This window comes from Panthera onca, chromosome C2 (genome assembly GCF_046562875.1).
Source record: "Panthera onca isolate mPanOnc1 chromosome C2, mPanOnc1 haplotype 2, whole genome shotgun sequence".
NCBI lineage: Eukaryota > Metazoa > Chordata > Mammalia > Carnivora > Felidae > Panthera > Panthera onca.
The window spans coordinates 67137166-67160199 of NC_138347.1; the positions used below are offsets into that span (position 1 = coordinate 67137166).

At 34.7% G+C, this 23034-nt stretch overlaps 1 protein-coding gene across 2 annotated transcripts in view; it reads right to left on the reverse strand.

Moving 5' to 3' along the window:
• Positions 1-23034, reverse strand: part of POLQ (DNA polymerase theta) — a 121905-nt gene that overhangs the window by 74399 nt on the left and 24472 nt on the right. For both annotated transcript variants that reach the window (XM_078453056.2, XM_078453057.2), the window contains exons 11-14: positions 20292-20504; positions 16538-16680; positions 14910-15114; positions 14445-14587 (exon numbers count right to left, since the gene is read on the reverse strand). In XM_078453056.2, coding sequence (XP_078309182.2) covers positions 14445-14587; positions 14910-15114; positions 16538-16680; positions 20292-20504 — 704 coding nt within the window. The remainder of the gene's footprint in view (positions 1-14444; positions 14588-14909; positions 15115-16537; positions 16681-20291; positions 20505-23034) is intronic.

Consider the following 23034-nt stretch of genomic DNA (forward strand, 5'->3'; position numbering starts at 1 on the left):
TTACCCCAACTATATCAATAATAACATTAAATGTGAATGGGTTAAATAATAAAAATTAACAGACTGGATAAGAAGCCAGAATCCAACTATATGTTGTCTGTAGAAGACAGATACAAAAATACAAAAAGGTCAAAAGTAAAAGGCAGAGAAAATATAATGCAAACCACAACCATAATAAACCAGAGTGGCCATATTAATATCAGATAAAATAGACTGTTCAAAAACATTAATAAAAACAAAAGGATCATTCTATAATGATAAAAGGATCAACCCATCAAGTATATATAAACAACTATAAATATATACAGGGTGCTGAAATACAGGAACAAAACTTGTCATAAATGAAAAGAGAAATTAAAAAATAATAGCTTAAGACTTAAATACCCTAACTTTCAACTGGATAGAACAACTAAGCAGAAGATCAACTTAGTCTTCTAAGACAATATTCTAAATCAACTAGACCTAACAGACATCTGTAGAACTCCATCCAACAAGAGAAGAGTGCACATTGTTCTTGAATTCACATAGAACATTCTCCAGGATAGACCATATGTAGGCAATAAAACAAGCCTCAATGTATAAAAGTATAGGGGTGCCTAGCTGCCTCAGTCAGTGGAACATGCAACTCATGATCTCAAGGTTGTGGGTTTGAGTCCCATGTTGTGTGTAGAAATTGCTTAAAAATAAAGTCTTAAAAAATATATATATATATTTTTTTAAATATTATATTTAAAATATATATATATAAAATCTTAAAATATATATACACACATCCATATATATATATACACACACATATATATAATATATATAAATATATATTTATAAAATATATAAATATATATATATATATATACACACACACACATCCATATATATACATACACACACTAAATTACACAAAGTATGTTTCCTAAGAATGGAATAAAATTCAAAATGAATAACAAATAATGTTTGAGATTCATAATGTGGGAATTAAGAAACTACTAAATGACAATTGGTTAGGGAAAAAAATCACAATAGAAATTACAAAGTACCTTAAAATTAATGAATATAAAAAATGAAAACATAACGTACCGAACTTAGAAGATGCAGTGAAAGTAGTATTTTGAGAGAAATGTATAGCTATAAATGCTTCTATTAAAAAAATAAAGGTTTGAAACTAATACCCTAATCTTCAACTTTAGACAATTGCAAATTGAAGAACAATGTAAAGCCAAAATAAGAAGGAAGAAAATAATAAAGAGCAGAAATTAATGAAATAGCCAAAAATAATAAAAGAAAAATCAACTAAACAAAAATTGGTCTGGTAAAAGGCAAACTTGAGACACATAAAATTTTTCAAGATTTTATTTGAGCATAAATTGATTTCAATTGGGCAGTGCCAAACCAAAGGTGGTTAGAAGCCCTCCACTAACAGGGGGAGGAGCAAAGTTTTTATAGAGAAGATGCTGAAGCAAAGCAAAGCAATTATTTGACTGGTTATAGCTTAAGCACTTGCCCTACTTGGGAAAGCCTCAATGGCTGTTTGTGATTGGTTGTTCTCAAGTTTCAATTTCTTGGATTTGAGTGCACTGCTTCTGGCTTATGTTTTGTCTTGCTTACATAAACTACCAAGGCATTACAGCCGCCTCAATCTAATGGCTTCCTTGTTTAAATACTTTTAACAGTGCTTTGAAAAGATGAATGAAATTGAAAAACTTTACCTAGGCTGATTCAGAAATGAAGAGAGAGGACTTAAATTACTAAAGTCAGGAATGAAAGAAGGGATAACATTACTGAATGTACAGAGAAAAAAGGGGGGGGGGGTTATAAGAAAATAATGTGAAATGAATACCAACAAATTAGAGAAGCTATATAAAATGAACAAATTCCCGGAAACACACAAACTACCAAACTTGATTCAGGAAAACACAGGAAATATGAATAGACCTATAAGAAGTCAACTGATTGAATTAGTAATAAATTTACTCGAAAGAAAAGTCTGGGCCCAAATGGCTTGACTGGTAAAATTTATCAAATATTTACATAAGAAACATAAATCTTTCACAAATTCTTCCTTAAAACCACACAAAGTCATATTGAGAAAAGAGAACTACAGACAATATATCTAGTAAGTATAGATGCAACAATCCTCAGTAAACCAAATCTAGCAACAGATAAATAGCATTATACAAATAACCAAGTGGGATTTACCCAGAAAATCCAAGATCAATATCTCAAAATCAATTAACGTAATACACTATATCAATAAGATGGACAAAAAAACCCACATGATGATCTCAACAGATGCAGAAACAGCACCTGACAAAATCTAACACTCTCTCATGATAAAAGCATTCAACAAAGCCATCTGCAAAAAACCCACAACTAACATCAAGATTGATGGTGAAAGACTGAATACTTCTGCCCCAAGATAAGGAACAAGGCAAAGATGTATGTGGTTGCTATGTCTATCCCATATTTTATTGGATTCCAGCCAGGTAAATTAGAGAAAAAAGGAAAGGAAAGGAAAGGAAAGGAAAGGAAAGGAAAGGAAAGGAAAGGAAAGGAAGGAAAAAAGAAAAGAGAAGAGAAGGGAAGAAAGGGGAAGGGAAGTGAAGAGAAAGAAAGGGAAGGGAAAGGAGGAAGAGGAAGGATGGATGGAAGGAATGAAGGAAGAAAGGAAGGAAAAGATAGAAAAGGAAAGACATCCAGACTGAAAGGAAGAAGCAAAACTATATTTGCAGATGGCATGGTCTTGTATATAAAAAATCCTCAAGAATTCACAAAAGTACTGTAAGAATGAATAAACAAGCTTAATAGATTACGGGATATAAGACCCATGTACAAAAAACAGTTTTTTCTGTATACTTTAATAAATAATCTGTAAATGTAATTAAGAAATAAATTCAATTTACAATAGCATCAAAAAGAATAAAATGCTTAGGAATAAGCTTAACAACAACAACAACAAAAAACTTGTACTCTGAAAACTGTAAAAATTGTTGAAAGATATTAATGAACTATCTGCATCGACCATAAGGCTTAATATTATTAAGATGAAAATATTTCTCAAAATGACCAACAACTTCGGACAATCCCTATCAAAACTCAGCGGGCTTCTTTGCAGAAATTGGCAAGATGATCCTAAAATTTATAAGGAAATGCAAGTGACCCAGAATGATCAAAATTTTTTTCAAAGTAAACAAATTTAGAGGGCTCACATTTCCTGATTTCAAAACTTACTACCAAACTACAGTGACCAAAACAATATAATATCAGGGCACCTGGGTGGCTCACTTTGGTTAAGTGTCTGGCTTTTTATTTTGACTTAGGTCATGGTTTAGGTCTCATGGTTTGTGCAGGTCATGATCTCGTGGTTTGTGGGATCGAGCCCCATACTGTCAGCACAGAACCTACTTGGGATTCTCTCTCTCCCTCTCTCTCTGTCCCTCCCCCACTCAAGTGTGCTCTCTCTGTGCTCTTTCTCTCAAAATAAATAAACATTTTCTTCAAGTACAGTATCAGCATAAGGATAAATATATACCATTGAAACAGAATTGAAAGCCCAGAAATAAACCCTCACATTTGTGGTCACCTGATTTTTGACAAATGGTGCAGAGACACCTGGATATGCACATGCAAAGGAATGAAGTTAGATTCCCAACTTACATCAGTCACAAAAGTCCAAGTGGATCATATGTCTCAATGTAAGATAAAACTATAGAACTCAAGAAAACAGGAGTACATCCTTGTGACACTGAGTTATACAGTGGATTCCCAGATATGACAGCAAAAGAAAAAAATTGATAAATTTATCAAAATCCATAGCTTCTGTGCTTCGAAAATCATCATCAAAAACATGAAAAGATAACCCACAGAATGGAAGAAAATATTTCCAAATCTTATGTCTGATAAGAGACGTATCTAGAATATATAAAGAATACTTACCTCAATAATAAAAACTAGCAATACTTTAAATAATTTAAAATAGCAAATAATTTAAAAATAGCAAAGGATCTGAATATTTTTCTAAGATATTCATATGATCAATAAACACATGAAAAGATGCTCAACATCATTAGCCATTAGGGAAATGCAGTCCAAACTATAATGAGATAGCACTGGACACTCATAAGGATATATTAAAAAAGATAAAAACAAGCATTGGAGAAGATGTGAAGGATAGGTATTCATATACATTGCTAGTGGGAATGTAATATTATGCAGATGCTTTTGAGGAGTTTGAAAAATCTCAAAATGTTAAAAATAAAGTTACCACATAATTCAGCAATTCTACTCCTAGGGATATACTTGTACATGCATGTTCACAGCAGGATTATTAATAATAGCCAAAAAGCAAAAACATACCAAATGTCCATTAATTGATGAATGGATAGAAATGTAGTATATCCATACAATGGAATATTATTCTCCAATATAGAGAACTTAAGAACTGATACATGCTTTATTGCAGCATTATTTACAATAGCCAAGAAATGGAAGTACTCCAAGTGTTCATCAATAGATGAATGTATAAAGAAGATATGGTATACACAATGAAATACTAATTAGCCATAAAAAAGTATGAGACCTTGCCACTTGCAACAACACGCATGGAGCTAGAGGGTATTATGCTAAGCAAAATAAGTCAGTCAAAGATAAATATCCTATGATTTCACCTATATCTAGATTCTAAAAAACAAATGAATAAACAAACAAAAAGCAGGATCATATCTATAAAAACAGAATACAAACTTATGGTTGCCAGAGGCAAAGGGGGAGAGGGACAGGCAAAATAAGTGAAGGGGAGTGGGAGATACAAGCTTCCAGTTATGAAATAAGTCACAGGAATAAAAGGTACAGCATAAGGAATGTAATCGATGGTACTGTAATAGCATTGTATGGTGACAGATGGTAGCTACATTTGTGGTGATCATAGCAAAACATACAGAGCTATTGAATCACTATGTTCTGTACCTAAAACTAATGTAACATCATGTGTCAACTATACTCAATTTTTTTTTAAAAATAGAAAAAATAGGAATATATGTTATACCATGGATGAAACTTGAAAATATTATGCTAAGTGAAAGAAACCAGTCATAAAAGACCACATATTATATGATCCCATTTATATGAAATTTCCAGAATACGAAAGTCTATAAAACAGAAGGCACACTATTGCATTAGTGGTTGCTTAGGACTAAGGGAGAATGAGGAGACTAGAGGAAATTTGAGAGTAACTGCTAATGCAACCAGGGTTTTTCTAGGGTGATGAAAATGTTCTGAAATTAGATATTGGTGATAATTGCACAACTCTGTGAATATACTAAAACCCACTAACTTATACTTTAAATGGTATGCTATATAAACCATATTACACAAAGCTATTTTAAAAATATATACTCAACTTCTACATGAGAAAATTTTCAGAACATTCTTGGAAGCCCAAAAATAGACTTAAAGAAATAGAGAAACATGTCTCTTCATGAATAAGACCAATCAGTCTAAAAAAGAAGGATGTCAATTCTCCTACATGACAATGTGTAAATTTAACAATACCAATGAAAATACCAAGTTAATTCTAAGCATTACATTAAAAAGCAAGCAAGCAAGAAAGCATATGAACACTGAAAAAGGAGAGCAATGAAGGAAACTAGCCCCATTAGATAAAACATACAAGAAAAGCTTTTAATTAAAACAGGGTAACTCGTGTACAAATTGGTAAAATTGGTCTGTTGTCAGATTGACAAATGAGGCAGATATACATCCAAAACCAAATGTAAGTTTAAAATATCCAAATAAAAAATGCAAATTAGTACATAAAACATGGGGAAAAAAGTAAAGATAAAAGCTAAAGAAATTTTTTCATTCGTTGTGTGTAAATAAACCTTTTAATAAATGAAATTGTGACTGCAGAATGTCACCATGAAAGAAAGGTGAAATTGAAAAGCCATATACAGTAGGTCTCCCCTGCTGCTTATCTGTTGGTTTCACTTCCCATGGTTTTAGTTACCCACAGTTAACCATGGTCCATAACAGATGATATATCATCAGAAGGTCAATAGTGGCTTCACACTACATCATAATGTCTATAGTATTCACCTCACTTCATCTCATTACATAGGCAATTTATCATCTCACATCATCACAAGAAGGGTACATACAGTAAATAATTTGAGAGAAAGATCACATTCACAAAAGATTTATAACATTACATAATTGTTCTATTTTGTTATGTTGTTGTTATTAATCTCTTACTGTGCCTAATTTATAAATTAAAATTTATCAAAGGTATGTAGGTATGGGAAAAACATAATATACATAGGGTTCGGTACTATCTGGGTTTCAGGCTCCACTGATGGTATTGGAATGCATCCCCCATTTTTTCCCTCCATGAATTGTCATGTGTTTTATTTTTCTATTGTGTTTTGTTCTTTTTCTTAAGTTTTTAAGGTTGTTTTATATATTAGGGAGAGTAGTGCCCCATGGCACATAGAATGTATCCCCCATGGATAAGGGGTGACTACTGTACTAGAATAAACTTCTAATGGAACACAGCTCAAAAGAAGGGAATCATAATCAGACAATTACATGAAGAACAATGTTAGGGAATTCCTTTATAATCTTAGATCAAGAAAAGCATTTCTTGCCGATACAGAAGTTCATAAATTCAACGACATTTTTTAAAAATGTGAGGTAAAACACACAATAAACACAGCCAAAGCCAACTAAAAAACTAGGATAAAAATACTTTCAACTTATACTACAAAGCACTATTCTCCCTAATATATAAAACAACCTTAAAAACTTAAGAAAAAGAACAAAACACAATAGAAAAATAAAAGACATGGACAATTCATGGAGGGAAAAAAGCATACTGTCCTTAAACAAATGGAAAAAATGTTCAAATGTATTCATAACTTAAAAATATAAATTAAAAATACACTAAAAAGTATAAAAGCTTATCAATATATATACTCTACTCATCAGGTTGTGGAAAAATAACTACCCTAATATAGCACTGGTAAAATTGAAAAGTGATACAAATCTTATGGAGGGCAATCTTACAAAACCAAAATCACACGTGCCTTTATACTTTTATCAAACAATTGTTCTTTAGGGAGTCTTTCCTAAAGATATACCTCCCTCAAAACTAAATAATATATGCACCAAAGTTATTCACTGTAGCATCATTTGCCGTAACAAAATATTGGAAACAACCCAACTGTCCATCAACAGAGAACTGAATAAATAATGGTATACACACACAATGGAGTTATACAGATATTTTAAAAAAGAATTGAAAATCTCCATAAACTGACAGAGTGATTTCCAAGATATATTATTAAGGAAAAAAGATGGTGCAAAAAAAATGTATACAGTGCACTTACAGTAAGGTAAAGTAAGAATACATATATGTGCTTGCTAGTATTTATAAAACAAAAGAGATATAGTACTTTCTTATTTTATATACTTTATTACATTTCACAGATATTGTCTTTTTTTTTTTTTTTTAATACAAATTAAAGGTTTGTGACGGTCTTGCTTTGAGCAAGTCTACTGGCACCATTTTTCCAACAGCATTTGCTCACTTTGTGTCTCTGGGTCATATTTTGTAATTCTCACAGTTTATTTCAAATTTTTTCATTATTTTATGTGCTACGATAATCGATGATCAATTATCTTTGATGTTACTATTGTAATTGTTTTAAGGTCTCATTAACCACACCCATATAAAACAGTGAACTTGATAAATATTGTGTGTCTTCTGACTGCTCCACTGACCAGCCATTACCCTATCTCTCTCCCTCTCCTAGGGCTTTCCTACTCCCTGAGATATAACGATATTGAAATTAGGCCAATTAGTAACCCTACAATGGCCTCCACATGTTGAAATGAAAAGGAAGAGTCCCAAATCTCTCAAATCAAAAGCTAGAAATGATTAAGCTTAGTGAGGAAAGCATATAGAAAGCTGAAACAAGCTGAAAGCTAGGCCTTTTCCACCAAGCAGCTCCGTTGTGAAAGCAAAGGAAAAGTTCTTGAACTTTTAAATTAAAAGTTCTACTCCAGTAAACACACAAATGATAAGAAGGTGAAACATTCTTATTGCTGATATGTAGAAAGAGTGAGTGACCTGGATAGAAGATCCAAATAGCCACAACACTCCCTTAAGCCAAAGCCTAAACCAGAGCAAGGCTCTAACTCTTCAATTCTGAGAGGCTGAGAGAGGAGAGGAAGCTGTACAAGAAAAACTGGAAACTGGCAGAGGCTGGTTTGTGAGGTTTAAGGAAAGAAGCCGTCCCCATAATGTAAAAGTGCAAGGTTAAGCAGCAGGTGCTGATATAGAAAATGCAGCAAGTTATCCAGAAGATCTAGCTAAAATCATTAATAAACATAGCTACATTAAACAAAAAAATTTCAATGGAGACAAAATAGTTTACTATTAGAAGAAGATGCCATCTAGGATTTTTCATAGCTAAAGACAAGTCAATGCCTGGCTTCAAAGTTTCAAAGGACACGATGATTCTTGTTAGGTACTTATGCAGCTGGTGACTTGAAGTTGAAGCCAGTGCTCATTTACCATTCCAAAATCCTAAGGTCCTTAGTAATTGTGCTAAATCTATTCTCCCTGTGCTCTGTAAATGGAATAGCAAAGCCTGGATGACAGCACATCTGTTTACAACATGGTTTACTGAGTATTTTAAACCTACTATTGAGACCTACTCAGAAAAAGAAAGATTCCTTTCCAATTACTGCAGACAATGTAGTCACTCATGAGCTCTGATGGAGATGTACAAGATAAATGTTGTTTTCCTATCTCCTAATGGAATATCCGTTCTACAGTCCATGGATCTTGAAGTATAGATAATACTTGAACAATGTGGGGGTTGGGGCACCAACCCCAATGCAGTGGAAAAATCTGTGTACAACTTTTGACTCTCCCCAAATCTTAACTGCTCATAGTCTACTATTGACGGAAAGCTTTACCAATAACAGAAACAGTCAATTAACACATATTTTATGCTATATTATATACTGTATTCTTATGATATAGCTAGAAAAATGAAAATGTTAAGAAAATCATAAGGAAAATACACAGTACTGTGCTATATTTATTTTTTAAAAATCCATGTATAAGTGGACCTGCAAAGTTCAAACCCATTTTGTTCAAGAGCCAACTGTAATTTTGACTTTCAAGTCTTTTTATTGAAGAACTGTATTTCATAAGGCTATAGCTGTTAAAGACAGTAATTCCTCTGATGGGTCCAGGAAAAGTACATTGAAAACTTTCTGGAAAGGATTCCACCATTCTAGATGCCATAAGAACATTTATGATTCATGGGAAGAGGTCAAAACTTTAACATCAATGGGAGTTTAAGAGAAGTGACTTCCAACCCTCATGGATGAATGTATGGGTCCAAGATTCCCATGGAGGAAGTAACTGCACTTGTGGTGGAAACAGCAAGAGAACCTGAATCAGAAGTGGAGACTGAAGATGTGACTGAATTGCTGCAATCTCATGATAAAACTTGAATATATAAGCAGTTGCCTCTTACGGATAAGCAAAGAAAGTGGTTTCTTGAGATGTAATCTACTCCTGGTGCAGATGCTGTGAGAACCATCAAAATGACAACAATGGATTTAGAATGTGACATAAACTTAGTTGATAAAGAAAGCAGCAGCGGAGTTTGAGAGGATTGACTCCAATTTTGAAAGAAGCTCTACTGTCGGTAAAATGCTATCAAACAGCATCGCATGCTACAGAGAAATTGCTTGTGAAAGAGTCAAATTTCATTGGCAAATTTCATTGTTGTCTTATTCTTAAGAAATTGCCACAGCCACCTCCAACTTTAGCAATCACCACCTGGATCAGTTAGCAGACATCAACATCCAGGCAAGAACTTCTACCAGCAAAATGATTATGGCTTGCTGAAAGCTTAGATGATGCTTAACATTTTTTAGCAATAAAGTATTTTTAAATTAAGGTATGTACATTTTTTAGACAATGCTATTACACACTTAATAGACTATAGTGACTATAGTATAGTATAAACTTATATATACTGGGAAACCAAAAAAGTCATTTGGCTCACTTACTGCATTATTTGCTTTGTTACAGTGGTCTGGAACCAAACCTGCAATATTGCCAAGGTGTGTCTGTGTATTAAAAACTAATGAAAATAGTTATCTATGAAGGTCAGTAGAGGTACATCCTTTTGATGTACTTCTGGCTTTTGAATCACATAAATGTTTTAAATATTCAAAAAATAAAATAGTATATGAAAACTACATGTTTTATTTAACTTAAAACATAAATGTATATTAACTTGCCACATTTTGAGCTAAGGTCAAGGCCTTTTGTTTTGAGTCTAAGTCTACTGATTAGAATTTATCACTGCTTTCTTATGTAGACCACATCCACAATACACTGAAATTCAATTTGTTTTGGCCAAGTGTAGTTAGATATTAAAGAGAAATGCAAAATAATCTGTGAGCAGTATCCTTCTAGTTCTTTCCCATATTGACTTTTATAACTTTTTTACAGTTTTTACAGTTGTCTCACATATTTCATTAGCAATTATTTTAATGACTTATATTCAATCTGATTTTCATGGAAGTAAACTGGCAGTCTGACCCTAGAACTGATAATCTTATCCACTGTATGATAAATGAGACAGTTTTAAGACCGTGGCAGGTAACTAATAACACTGGCTTTGAGATTCTTCCTAGCCACATTCTCAGGCACAGAACTTTGAGCATATTATCACCCATGTATTACAATTGTTCACTAGAAGAAAAAATGGCCTTGTTCTGGCATTTCCCCTCTGTTCACCTCAACACTGTTTTTTATTTAAATGCATTTCCTGATAAGCCTTCCTAATTCTATTTAACTTTGTTTTTAAGATTTATTTTATTTTTTTAAAGTATTCTCTAGGCCCAACGTAGGGCTTGAACTCACAACCCCAAGATCAAGAGTTGCATGCTCCATCAAATGAGCTGGATAGGCACCCCAACCTTCCTAATTCTCTGATAATTTCAGTTTTATGCTCCCACCACTCACTTGCTTATCGAAATATATGTATCTGCCCCTTTCCCCCAAGCTTTATCAAAGTATAATTGGCAAATGAAATTGGATATATTGAAGATGTATAATATGATGATTTGATACATGTGTTCCTGTGTAATGAATACGACAATCAAGTTAATTAACACATCCATCACCTGACACAGTTACCACTCTGTGTGTGTTTGTGGTAAGAACAGATTTACTCTCTAAACAAATTCCAAGTATACAATACAGTGTTATTAGTTATAATTACCATTTTGTACATTAGATTCCTACAACTTATCCATATTATAAGTGAAAGTTTGTACTCTTTGACCGACATCTACCTATGTTCCCCATGCCCTGGCACCAGGCAACTGCCATTTAACAATATTTCTGAGTTCAACTTTTTCAAATTCCACATGTGAGTGATATCATATTATATGTGCCTTCCTCTCTCTGGCTTACTGCACTGAACATGATACCCTCCCAGGATAATCCATGTTGTCACAAATGGCACGATTTCCTTCTTTTTGATAGCTGAATGATGTTCCATTGTATATAGTTATAACATCCTATTCTAAGCTGATAACAACTTAACTTTAATTACATACACAAACTCAAAAATTTTACTTCTCTATCCCCTTATGTTTTAGGTCATTGATGTTACCATTTACATCTTTTATTTTGTGTATCCATTAACTCATTATTTTGTTTTTTTTTTTAATATAGTAGACACATTACATTAGTTTCAGGTATACAACTTAGTGATTTAACAAGTTTATACATTATGCTATGTTCACCACAAGTATAGTTAACATGTCTTATTATATCACTATTACAATATCATTGACTGTATTCCTTATGCTCTACATTTTATTCCTGTGACTTAATCATTCCACAACTGGAGGCCTGTGTCTTCTTCTCTTCTCCCAATTTGCTCATCTCCCTACCCTACCCCCTCAGTTTGCTTTCTTTAATTAGGATCTATTTCTGCTTTTTGTTTGCTTATTCTTTTTTTTTCCATTTATGAGTGGCATCATATGATACTTGTCTTTCTCATTCTGACATATCACTTAGCATAATATCTTTGAGTTCACAGATTTTTTCTTTTCCTTGACTGAGTCCACTTTTGAAGCTACTGAATTTTTCACATCACCCACTGTATTCTTCAGCTCTAGGACTCATGTTTGGTTTTACTTTTCGATGGTTTCTATTTCTTTGTTGAATTTCTCATTCTGGTCATGTACTGTTTTCCTAATTTTGTTTGGTTGACTATCTGTGTTTTATTGTAGTTCACTGAAATTCATTAAGAGGATTATTCTGAATTCGTGGTCAGTCAGTTCACAGATCTCCATTTGTTTAGGTTTGGTTACTGGAGCTTTACTAGTTTCTTTGGTGGTGCCATATTTCCTTGATTCTTCATTATTCTTGTATCCTTGTGTTGGTATGTGTGCATTTGAGGAAGCAGTCACTTCTTCTAGTCTTTACAGGTTTGCTTCAATAGGGAAAGATTTTCACTAGTCAGCCCAAACTAGGTTCTCAAAGGCCAGCTGGTAGAGCCCACAGGAGGGTGGGCAAGGTTTGATGCCAGAGTTTCTGGTTGGGTGGGGCCACTGGCTCAGCCCTGCATTCAGGCAAGACCACTCCCTGGGCTGCCTGATCAGGTGGGACTGTTAGCTGGTCTCTGCAGACAGGCATGGCCACTGGCTGGGCTCTCTGGCCAGACAGGACCAGAGACTAGACTCCTTGGATAGGTGGTGCCATTAACTGACCTTTGTGTTCAGGTGTGGCCAGAGGTTATGCTCCATGGTTGGATGGGGCTGCAGGATGGACCCTGTGATCATGCAGGACTTCTGGCTGTGTTCTACAGTTCAGAGTCCCTGCTCCAGCAGGGCCACAAGATGAGCTCTGCAGTTGGGTAGGGGTGTCAGACTGGTTACCTGCAAGGACAGAGGTACAGGCTGGGCTCTGCAGTCAGGCCTTTGCCTGGGAATCCTAGCTGGGCTTAACTGTTCACCCTGCTTTCTGGTCAAACAGGCAGCAATCTGGCACAAGTGGGTGGAGCCATTTGCTGGGCTGTCTGATTGGGCAAGGTGGCCAGGAGGGATGCAGTGCCATCACTAATCCACACACAAATCCCTGTGAGCCCTACCTCCCATATTGTTCCTTAGGTAATCTAGCCTTGCCTATTTCCCTAGCGTTCCCCATAAGGTAAGACAGAAGTGGACTTCCCAGGGAACACTCCAGAATGCTGAGGAAGCTAGATGTCAACCCCAAGCTCTCTTTTTCTCACTGGGGAAACTGTAGGCCCAGAGAATTCCTCCCAGTGTGGTACAGTGCTGCATTAGGGAGGGGCAACACTGTCAAAGTGAAACCACTACTCTTAGCCTTCTAATGTGGCTTTTCTCAGTTTTTGTGCTCCATGAATGTGTTTCAGCCTAACTGCCAGGTTCTGGGATTTTTAGAAAGGTGTTTTTGTCTGTAAATAGTTGCTAATTCATATTTCTGTTATGGAGACTAGAGTCAGGGGCCTCTTATTCTGCCATCTTGCTTATGTCAGTTCCTACGACTGCTCTTAATTGACAAAATATTTTTAGCCAGGTTCTTTCCAGAGAATACAATCTCAAACCCTATTTTATTCAATTTTTATCAAAATCTTTGTTATAAGAAATAGTTATAAAAGACTATCTAATATATACAAGCCTTTAAAATTCCTTATTGCATTTATTATAGAGATTTTCTCAAGAATATAAGACCCTGAGTGTCTTTTTAGGACTAAATTTCTCTTATGCAATAAAATGCAACATTTTTCCTAATTATTTTTTTAAAGATTTTACTTTTTTAAGTAATCTTTACACCCAACATGGGTCTCGAACTTACAACCCAGAGATCAAAAGTCACATGCTTTACTGACTGAAACAGCCAGGTACCCCTTTTCCTCATTTTTTTGGTTTTGTTTATCTTATCAATATTGAGACTAATCAAGCTTTCCTGTTTGCTGTAGTTGCTAGAAAACTCAGAACCAAAGTTGGCTACAGGAACTGTACATGACTTAAAGGCATGCATGTTTATGTACAAACCTTTGAATTTTATATGATGATCTTATTTTCAATTTCCTGATATTTCATTATACTTTACTATTCTTTTATATATTGTAAAATATGTTTTTTATAAAACACCTCAAATGCTTTTTTGAAAGGTTAGAGAAAAAAGTAGACAAATAAATTAAAATGTCACTATAACATTTAGCTTATTACTTTAAAACAACTCTCTTCTTACCTGTACTCTATTTCCACCACTGCTACCCTAAAGAAGACAAACAAGATGTTCCCGAGATGTTCAGGATTCTATATAAGTATTTTCTCCCCATTTTCACAAACTTAATAGTGAAGAAAACAGAACTTACCAGATAAACAATATGCAAATCATTCTCTAAAACAAAGCCCTTCATTGCTCTTTGGAGGTCAGCAAAAATATCTAAAGTATCAGTTGGAGAAAGTGAAGAAGACAGAGTTGCTGAACCAAGATGTGTTGGATGATACACTTTTCCTGGTTGGGGGCAGGTGAAGGGAAATAAAGTATCAAATGTTAAAGATTAAATAAAACACTCTTTCTGTACTCTATAATTTACGTTTTAGCCTCTGATAAATTTTACAAACAGAATTTTGCCCAATGTATGCATATTTATGAGCAGATTCTATGCTAAATGTCTGATGTTGCTAAATCCAACACTAAGTACTAAAAATGAGTTTATATACCACTCGAAAAACCGGTTTCCTTTTATAGTGTTTGAAAAGTCAATTTCCTTTTACTAAGCAGTATAAAGTCAGCAAAGATGAAAAAGTGTATACTGTAATTAAGTCACACTTACCTTCTGTTCCATCACTAGCTTCAGTAATCTGGATGAATTCGTTTTCTAGCAGCCACATTACACAGGCTTCAATTGCTCCAAGTTGAACAGAATCTTGATTCTTCTGAATTCCCAGCTTCCCTTCTCTCATACTCGCAGCCAAAAATGTGCAAGAAGCATAAGTCTGCATATCTTGTGATGTACTTGCCATTCCACCAACTATTATCTGATATAAGAGGTTTGAAATTTTCTGTAACTTTTTAATAAGACATGCAGGCCCTTATGATATAAAAGAAATGAAGTGATTTTGTTCTCTTAAAATATTCTCAGCATCTTAACGTAGAGACTTTTTATTAATTCTTCCATTATCACTCGTTATACATGTAGATAACACCTAATGACAACATCAAAAGTTTCCTTAAAAGTAGATACATTTTCTCATAAATGAAAATAAATGAATCACTATCTATCTGAAATGTAGGAACTAACAACATAGCCTTCCTTCTGAAACATATGGGCATATAGGAATGCTAGTATTGAATATTCCCCACCCAGAAGGGGGATGGGAATGGGTGTAGAAAAAGTGAAGTGAGTTGTGTTTTGTGGATATCATCTTCCTACAACTATATTAAATATACTAATTAAGTGTACTAATTTTCCCTTTGACTTCTTCCATTTAATACAGATTGAAAACATACTAAATCAACCTAAACAGAGCTTACTCCTTTTAATGACCCCAATGCATAGTTTTACCGAGATTTATTTAGTATTTGTGGTATTTTGGTTGTTTCCAGTTTTTTCTTATTGCCAATAGTGCCATAATAACCATTCTTGTACATTTAATTTTATGCAATTTCACAAATACATCCCTAAGTAAAACTCTTAGTTGTGAATCTACTGGTAAATGGCTATGTGTTCTGTTTTGGTAGTGTTGTTGTTTTTATCTTAGTGGATATGTCCAAGTTGCCCTCCCAAAAGAGTTTCAGCAGTATATGAGAATGCCTACTTTCTATATCCTTACCAACCCTATGTTATCAGTTACTTTCCTTTTTTAGTGTGTTTTCATTTTTGTTTTCAAATGGAGAGCGAAAGGGGAGAAAAAAAGTATGAGCACAGGTACCAGAACCCCTAGCACCAGTACTAAAGCCAAGAGCAAGGCATGCTGGTATATGAACAGAAAAATTTCTGGATGAATACACAAAACACTTAAAAGGAGATTCGTTACCTTTGAGGACCCAGAATAGAAAGTTTTTTCACTTTAGATCTTTCCATGTTGTTTAAAACTTCTAATCATGTCTATTTGTAATTTGATTTTATTTTAATGTCAATAGGTATTATCTGTATGTAAGAACTATGGTCCATTTTTGTCACCTTTTTTAAAAATTCAAAAAATAATAAAGTATACCTAAAAAAGAAAAAGAATCATCTGGCATTTGGGTTTTAATCCACTGTTCTGAAATACGCTGACATAGAACTAGCTGTATTAAACTCCAGGAAATAACTATATAAATTAGAAGACATTCAGACTTGGGAACATTATAAACAATCTCACAATGAAACACAAAGCTAAGATTTTTCTTCACATCATTAAGTTCTATCATCATATTATAGGCTTCAAAGAGCAAATAATTTAGTGAATTCTTCCTTACCTCCAGAATAGCTCTTATCATGCTTGCAGTTACTTCTTCTCCTTCTTGTCTTTGCAAACAGCTACGAACAGGTTTTAGAGATCCCTGAAGTAGAGCTATGCCTTTTGATTTCTCAGAGTTCTTACAAACTAAGATACTCTCACCTATAACCAAAAAAATGCACATTTGCAAAACCCCAACATATTTCCATAAGATACCTGCCAAAGAGAATTTAAGTTGTCTTACTTATTTAAAAAGAAGGTAATAGATGATACCGGTTATTACGATCATAAAATTATTGCTGATGCTTTAATTTTCTGAATTTTGGATTGAAGGGGATCAGAATATGCCATACCAAAACATGCCATTTTGGCATAAGGATTATTTTGACCTGAAGGCACTTAGGAAGTAGCAAACACAGTAAGAGCTCCTGGCCCTCACCCTGTTTGCCTAGATGTAAGACATAAATTTCTCTTTGTGAAGGTGTTCCACTTATCACTTATCACTGGATGCAGAAAGGCAGCACCAAGATGGGTCTGCATAAACCTTACTAAATAATCCTTAACTTCTGTTAGTTTCCAGTATATATTTACTTTCCCACAATTTACCACTTCTAGAAACTCAAACCCCTTTTCCTTGGTCTTGTCACTTCACAATTCTATTACCTTTTGTTAAAAGGGTATAAAGCCCCTAACATCTAACTGCTTCTTTGGGTCTTTACTGGTTCTCTATGAAGTCCTCTGTCTATGCAAAAAATTAAAATATTAATATCAAATAAAATATGTATGCCTTTTCTCCTGTTAATCTGCCATCTGTCAGTCTAATTTGCAGGCACTAGCCATAGAAGCTAAGCAGGCACAGGAAAAGTTTATTTCCTTCCACATAGGAGCAACTGTTTTTACTGAATAATTAAGTATATAATAATAATAATAGAGGTATTTTGAAAATCATAAAGGAAAATGCAAATACAAATTATTACTGGTTACATATGAAAACACGAATTCAAAAATATTTACAGAAACCTAGAAATTACATTATAACTCACTAATCAAAAAGCTTTAGGTTACTGTGACAATCAAATGAATAAAAATGTGATAGCACTTACACATTATAAACATATATAAAGGTACAATTTATACAAACATAAACTATTATTACAGTAATTAAGACTAGAAAAAAGATAATTTTTTTTTTTCAAAAATGAATCCAATAGTAGGGGAAAGGAAGCAAGTAGATGTGTAAGGGGGAAAATGAAGGCAACTTGCATTAGAGAAAACTAAAAATGGCATTGTGGTGGAGTATATTAATCATTCTAGGGAGAGAGAAGACTTTCCTAAAGCTGATTGCTAAACTGAGAACCAAGATAGGATAAAGATAAAGGACTATAAACTTGATGACTGTTGTTGTTTATCCTAGATATATTACAAAAAGATAGATGCCATCAAACAAAACAATAGCAGCAACAAAAACAGCTGGATAAAATGCATCACCTGGCTCTTATAAACACTACAAAATAGCCCAACTTAAGATAAAAAATTATCTACAAAATGGATCAACTAGCATTAGTGGCAAATACAAAAAGCCACTTTGGGCTATTCAAACTACTTTCAGCTTTTAATCCTTCAGCAAGATGGACAACCCTTTTTCAAAGTGAGCAAGATTTATGAAAATTAATGCCAATATATACAGTCCAAGTCCCTGCTCCCATCTGTCTGAGGAGGTTGTATCCATACTACAATAGACAAGTCAATTAGAATCAAATCAATTATTACTATTTGACTTGTAAATCACTATTTTTGCACAAAGTACCAACCTCTTATACTGGAAGGTTCCAAGAAATCCACAGAAAGATTAAAATGTTATCTAAATAAAACACCATTAACTGTCTAGGAACATTAACATAATTTATAAAATGTAAAGAAGTTATAAAGATGCTACATAATCTAAAAAGCATGACCAAGTATGCATATCTTCATAATTGATATGAAACACTATATTCACACATTCTCCATTTGCTGGAAGTTCTGAGCAAGCATATGTCATCCTGAAATGGAGCATTATGCAAAGTCAAAACTTCAGAAGTTTCCAAGACCTCAAATACAAAGTTACTGTGATACATTTTAGTTTTGTTTAAATGTTAATCTGATTTAAGGCTTGATAATTTGGCCAGGGTACCAATCTTCCAATTATTCTTCCCTACAAGAAAGAGAAGTATAAGCTAAGAATATAGCAGGGCAAATAAAATCTCCTTATCTTCTATATTACCTTAAAGACCCTCTGACCCTAAAAGAAGAGTAGCTGTGTAAAATGAACTTAGACTCCACCCTCCAGAGTTTGAGCCTACTAAGAAATTAGAGTTGGAAGGAAGGGCAGAGGGAAGAGCAAATAGGAATAGGAAGGGAGTGTTTTTGTCTCTTCCCCCAACCTTTTCTAAACATGTGTAATCTGCACATTTTATAGGTAAAGTAAGAGACAGAGCAGGATAAACTTCTTTGATGCCTATAATAGGGGAAATCCAAGGAGTTGGATGGTTTTTTTTAATCATTAGTATTTTTAGGGCTTAAAAGAGAGGCAGGCCAATAGCCCTTCAGGGATTACAGAGAAGTCATTTGTTACTGGGGCTGAGACACATAGCCATTCTCTCATTTTTCCTTTAATAAAACTCCTACATGTTGGATGGGCACATGGCCACACAGCTAAAGGTTATATTTCCCAGCCTCTCTTGCAGTTGGGAAATGTAACCATGTGACTAAGTTCTGGCCGACTGGATGTGAGGAGAAATACTTAGTGCAACTTCTGAGAAGTGCCCTTAAGGGATAAGTTGTGTCCTTTACTTCCTCATCACCCCTTCCTGATGGTTGAAATGCAGATGTGATGACAGACAAATCAAGTTATTCTAATAGTCACTTCCTTGTATACTACCTAGGTTTTTGCACCCAGACTATCCCACTTATTTTCCCATTAAGACTTTCCCTTTTCTCCTGGATATCCTAATGTTCTTCAGCAACCATAGAACTATTTTTTTACATACAGTATAATATTAGTCAATAAAATACATCCTAGAGAAGAAAGATGAGATGACAGAGAACTTCCTCCCAAAGCTCTTTAATGTTGTAAGACTTATAACAATTTTGTCACACCCATAATTATCTACCAAGTTAGTAATAACATTTGCTGCTACCTCAATATTTAATTCAAACAAGACTCTTCCTCATTGCTTAAGACATAACTTCTGCTTAGTTTCTGTTAATGTTACCATTACTTGCTGACAGAAGAAACTAAAAAGGTGTTTTCAGAACCAGCACCATTTTAGAGAGAAAATAATGGTATGTGAAATTCCTATTCCTAAATGTAAGAGTACTTTCCAGCTCTCAGTATCCCTCCTTTGAAGTCTTAGGTCAGTCACCTAAGCAGAACTAAAACCCCATGAAAATTACTCCCTTCATTAGCACTAAATAGATTATACTGGAAATTAAAAATCATCTTCTAGCTAATATGATAAATCATTTTGATTAGAATAATACTGAATCATTTCACCATATATAAAAGAAAATCTTAATTTTACATTAAGAGAAAATCAATGGCTAATGATATATGAAAATTATAACTTACATTCATTATAAATATTAAGCAAATCAAAAACATGACATTAGTGCTTTGGATAACAAAGAAATACAGCATGATGAGAAATCAATTGGCAGGCATCAGTCAGATTTCAAGTAGACTGACACTGTCCTTCACCAATGCTATTACAATTAAAATCAAACTCACTTACCTACTGTGTCTACCCCTTTCCTGCCAGCACGACCAACCATCTGCTTATAAGTAAGAATATCTAGAGGTCGACCACTGAAAATCGGAGTACGAATAATTACACGACGTGCTGGTAAATTCACCCCAGATGAAAGAGTAGAAGTTGCTGCCAAAACCCGAATCTGACCTTGACGGAAGGCTCCTTCAATGATATCCCTCTCCTCAAAAGTAAGACCTAACAAAAGGAAGTTACAATAACATATATTTATTAATGAATATATGAAATAACGAATATAATGAAAATACTGTACTTGATTACTTACAAATGGATCTGGGAATCTACTAGAAACTTCTAAAGATTTTAACAAGCTATTGTTACGACCATAAACAACATCTTTATGTCACCACAGTCTATCTTTAAGAGTATAATCTGCCTCCCCTAGTATACTTTTTTTTTTAAATATGAAATTTATTGTAAATTGGTTTCCATACAACACCCAGTGCTCATCCCAACAGGTGCCCTCCTCAATACACATCACCCACCCTCCCCCCCCTCCCACCCCCCATTAACCCTCAGTTTGTCCTCAGTTTTTAAGAGTCTCTTATGCTTTGGCTCTCTCCCACTCTAACCTTTTTTTTTTTTTTTTTTTCCTTCCCCTCCCCCACGGTCTTCTGTTAAGTTTCTCAGGATCCACATAAAAGTGAAAACATATGATATATATCTTTCTCTGTATGGCTTATTTCCCTTAGCATAACACTCTCCAGTTCCATCCACGTTGCTACAGTAGGCCATATTTCATTCTTTCTCATTGCCACATAGTATTCCATTGTGTATATAAACCACAATTTCTTTATCCATTCATCAGTTGATGGACATTTAGGCTCTTTCCATAATTTGGCTATTGTTGAAAGTGCTGCTATAAATATTGGGGTACAAGTGCCCTGATGCATCAGCACTCCTGTATCCCTTGGGTAAATTGCTAGCAGTGCTATTGCTGGGTCATAGGATAGGTCTATTTTTAATTTTTTGAGGAACCTCCACATTGTTTTCCAGCGTGGCTGCACCAGTTTGCATTCCCACCAACAGTACAAGAGGGTTCCCGTTTCTCCACATCGTCTCCAGCATCTATAGTCTCCTGATTTGTTCATTTTAGCCACTCTGACTGGCGTGAGGTGGTATCTGAGTGTGGTTTTGATTTGTATCTCCCTGATGAGGAGTGACGTTGAGCATCTTTTCATGTGCCTGTTGGCCATCTGGATGTCTTCTTTAGAGGAGTGTCAGTTCATGTTTTCTGCCCATTTCTTCACCAGATTATTTGTTTTTCGGGTGTGGAGCTTGGTGAGTTCTTTATAGATTTTGGATACTAGCCCTTTGTCTGATATGTCATTTACAAATATCTTTTCCCATTCTGTTGGTTGCATTTTATTTATTAATTTTTTTTTAAAGTATTTTTTAATGTTTATTTTTTTTTTGAGACAGAGAGAGACAGAGCATGAGCGGGGGAGGGGCAGAGAGAGAGGGAGACACAGAATCTGAAGCAGGCTCCGGGCTCCAAGCTGTCAGCTCAGAGCCCGACGCGGGGCTTGAACTCACGGACCGTGAGATCATGACCTGAGCCGAAGACGGCCGCCCAACCGACTGAGCCACCCAGGCGCCCCTGTTGGTTGCATTTTAGTTTTGTTGATTGTTTCCTTTGCAGTGCAGAAGTTATCTTCATGAGGTCCCAATAGTTCATTTTTGCTTTTAATTCCCTTGCCTTTGGGGATGTGTCAAGTAAGAAATTGCTGTGGCTGAGGTCAGAGAGATTTTTTTCCTGCTTTCTCCTCTAGGGTTTTGATGGTTTCCTGTCCCACATTCAGGTCCTTTATCCATTTTGAGTTTGTTTTTGTGAATGGTATGAGAAAGTGGTCTAGTTTCATCCTTCTGCATGTTGCTGTCCAGTTCTCCCAGCACCATTTGTTAAAGAGACTCTTTTTTCCATTGGATGGTCTTTCCTGCTTTGTCAAAGATTAGTTGGCCATACTTTTGTGGGTCCAGTTCTGGGGTTTCTATTCTATTCCATTGGTCCATGTGTCTGTTTTTGTGCTAATACCATGCTGTCTTGATGATGACAGCTTTGTAGTAGAGGCTACAGTCTGGGATTGTGATGCCTCCTGCTTTGGTCTTCTTCTTCAAAATTACTTTGACTATTCGGGGCCTTTGTGGTTCCATACAAATTTTAGGATTGCTTGTTCTAGCTTCAAGAAGAATGCTGGTGCAATTTCGATTGGGATTGCATTGAATGTGTAGAAAGCTTTGGGTAGTATTGACATTTTAACAATATTTATTCTTCAAATCCATGAGCATGGAAAGTTTTTCCATTTCTTTATATCTTCTTCAATTTCCTTCATAAGCTTTCTATAGTTTTCAGCATACAGATCTTTTTTTTACATCTTTGGTTAGGTTTATTCCTAGGTATTTTATGCTTCTTGGTGCAATTGTCAATGGGATCAGTTCCTTTATTTGTCTTTCTGTTGTTTCATTATTAGTGTATAAGAATGCAACTGATTTATGTACATTGATTTTGTATCCTGCAACTTTGCTGAATTCATGTATCAGTTCTAACAGACTTTTGGTGGAGTCTATCTGGTTTTCCATGTATAATATCATGTCATATGCAAAAAGTGAAAGCTTGACTTCTTCATTGCCAATTTTGATGCCTTTGATTTCCTTTTGTTGTCTAATTGCTGATGCTAGCACTTCCAACACTATGTTAAACAACAGC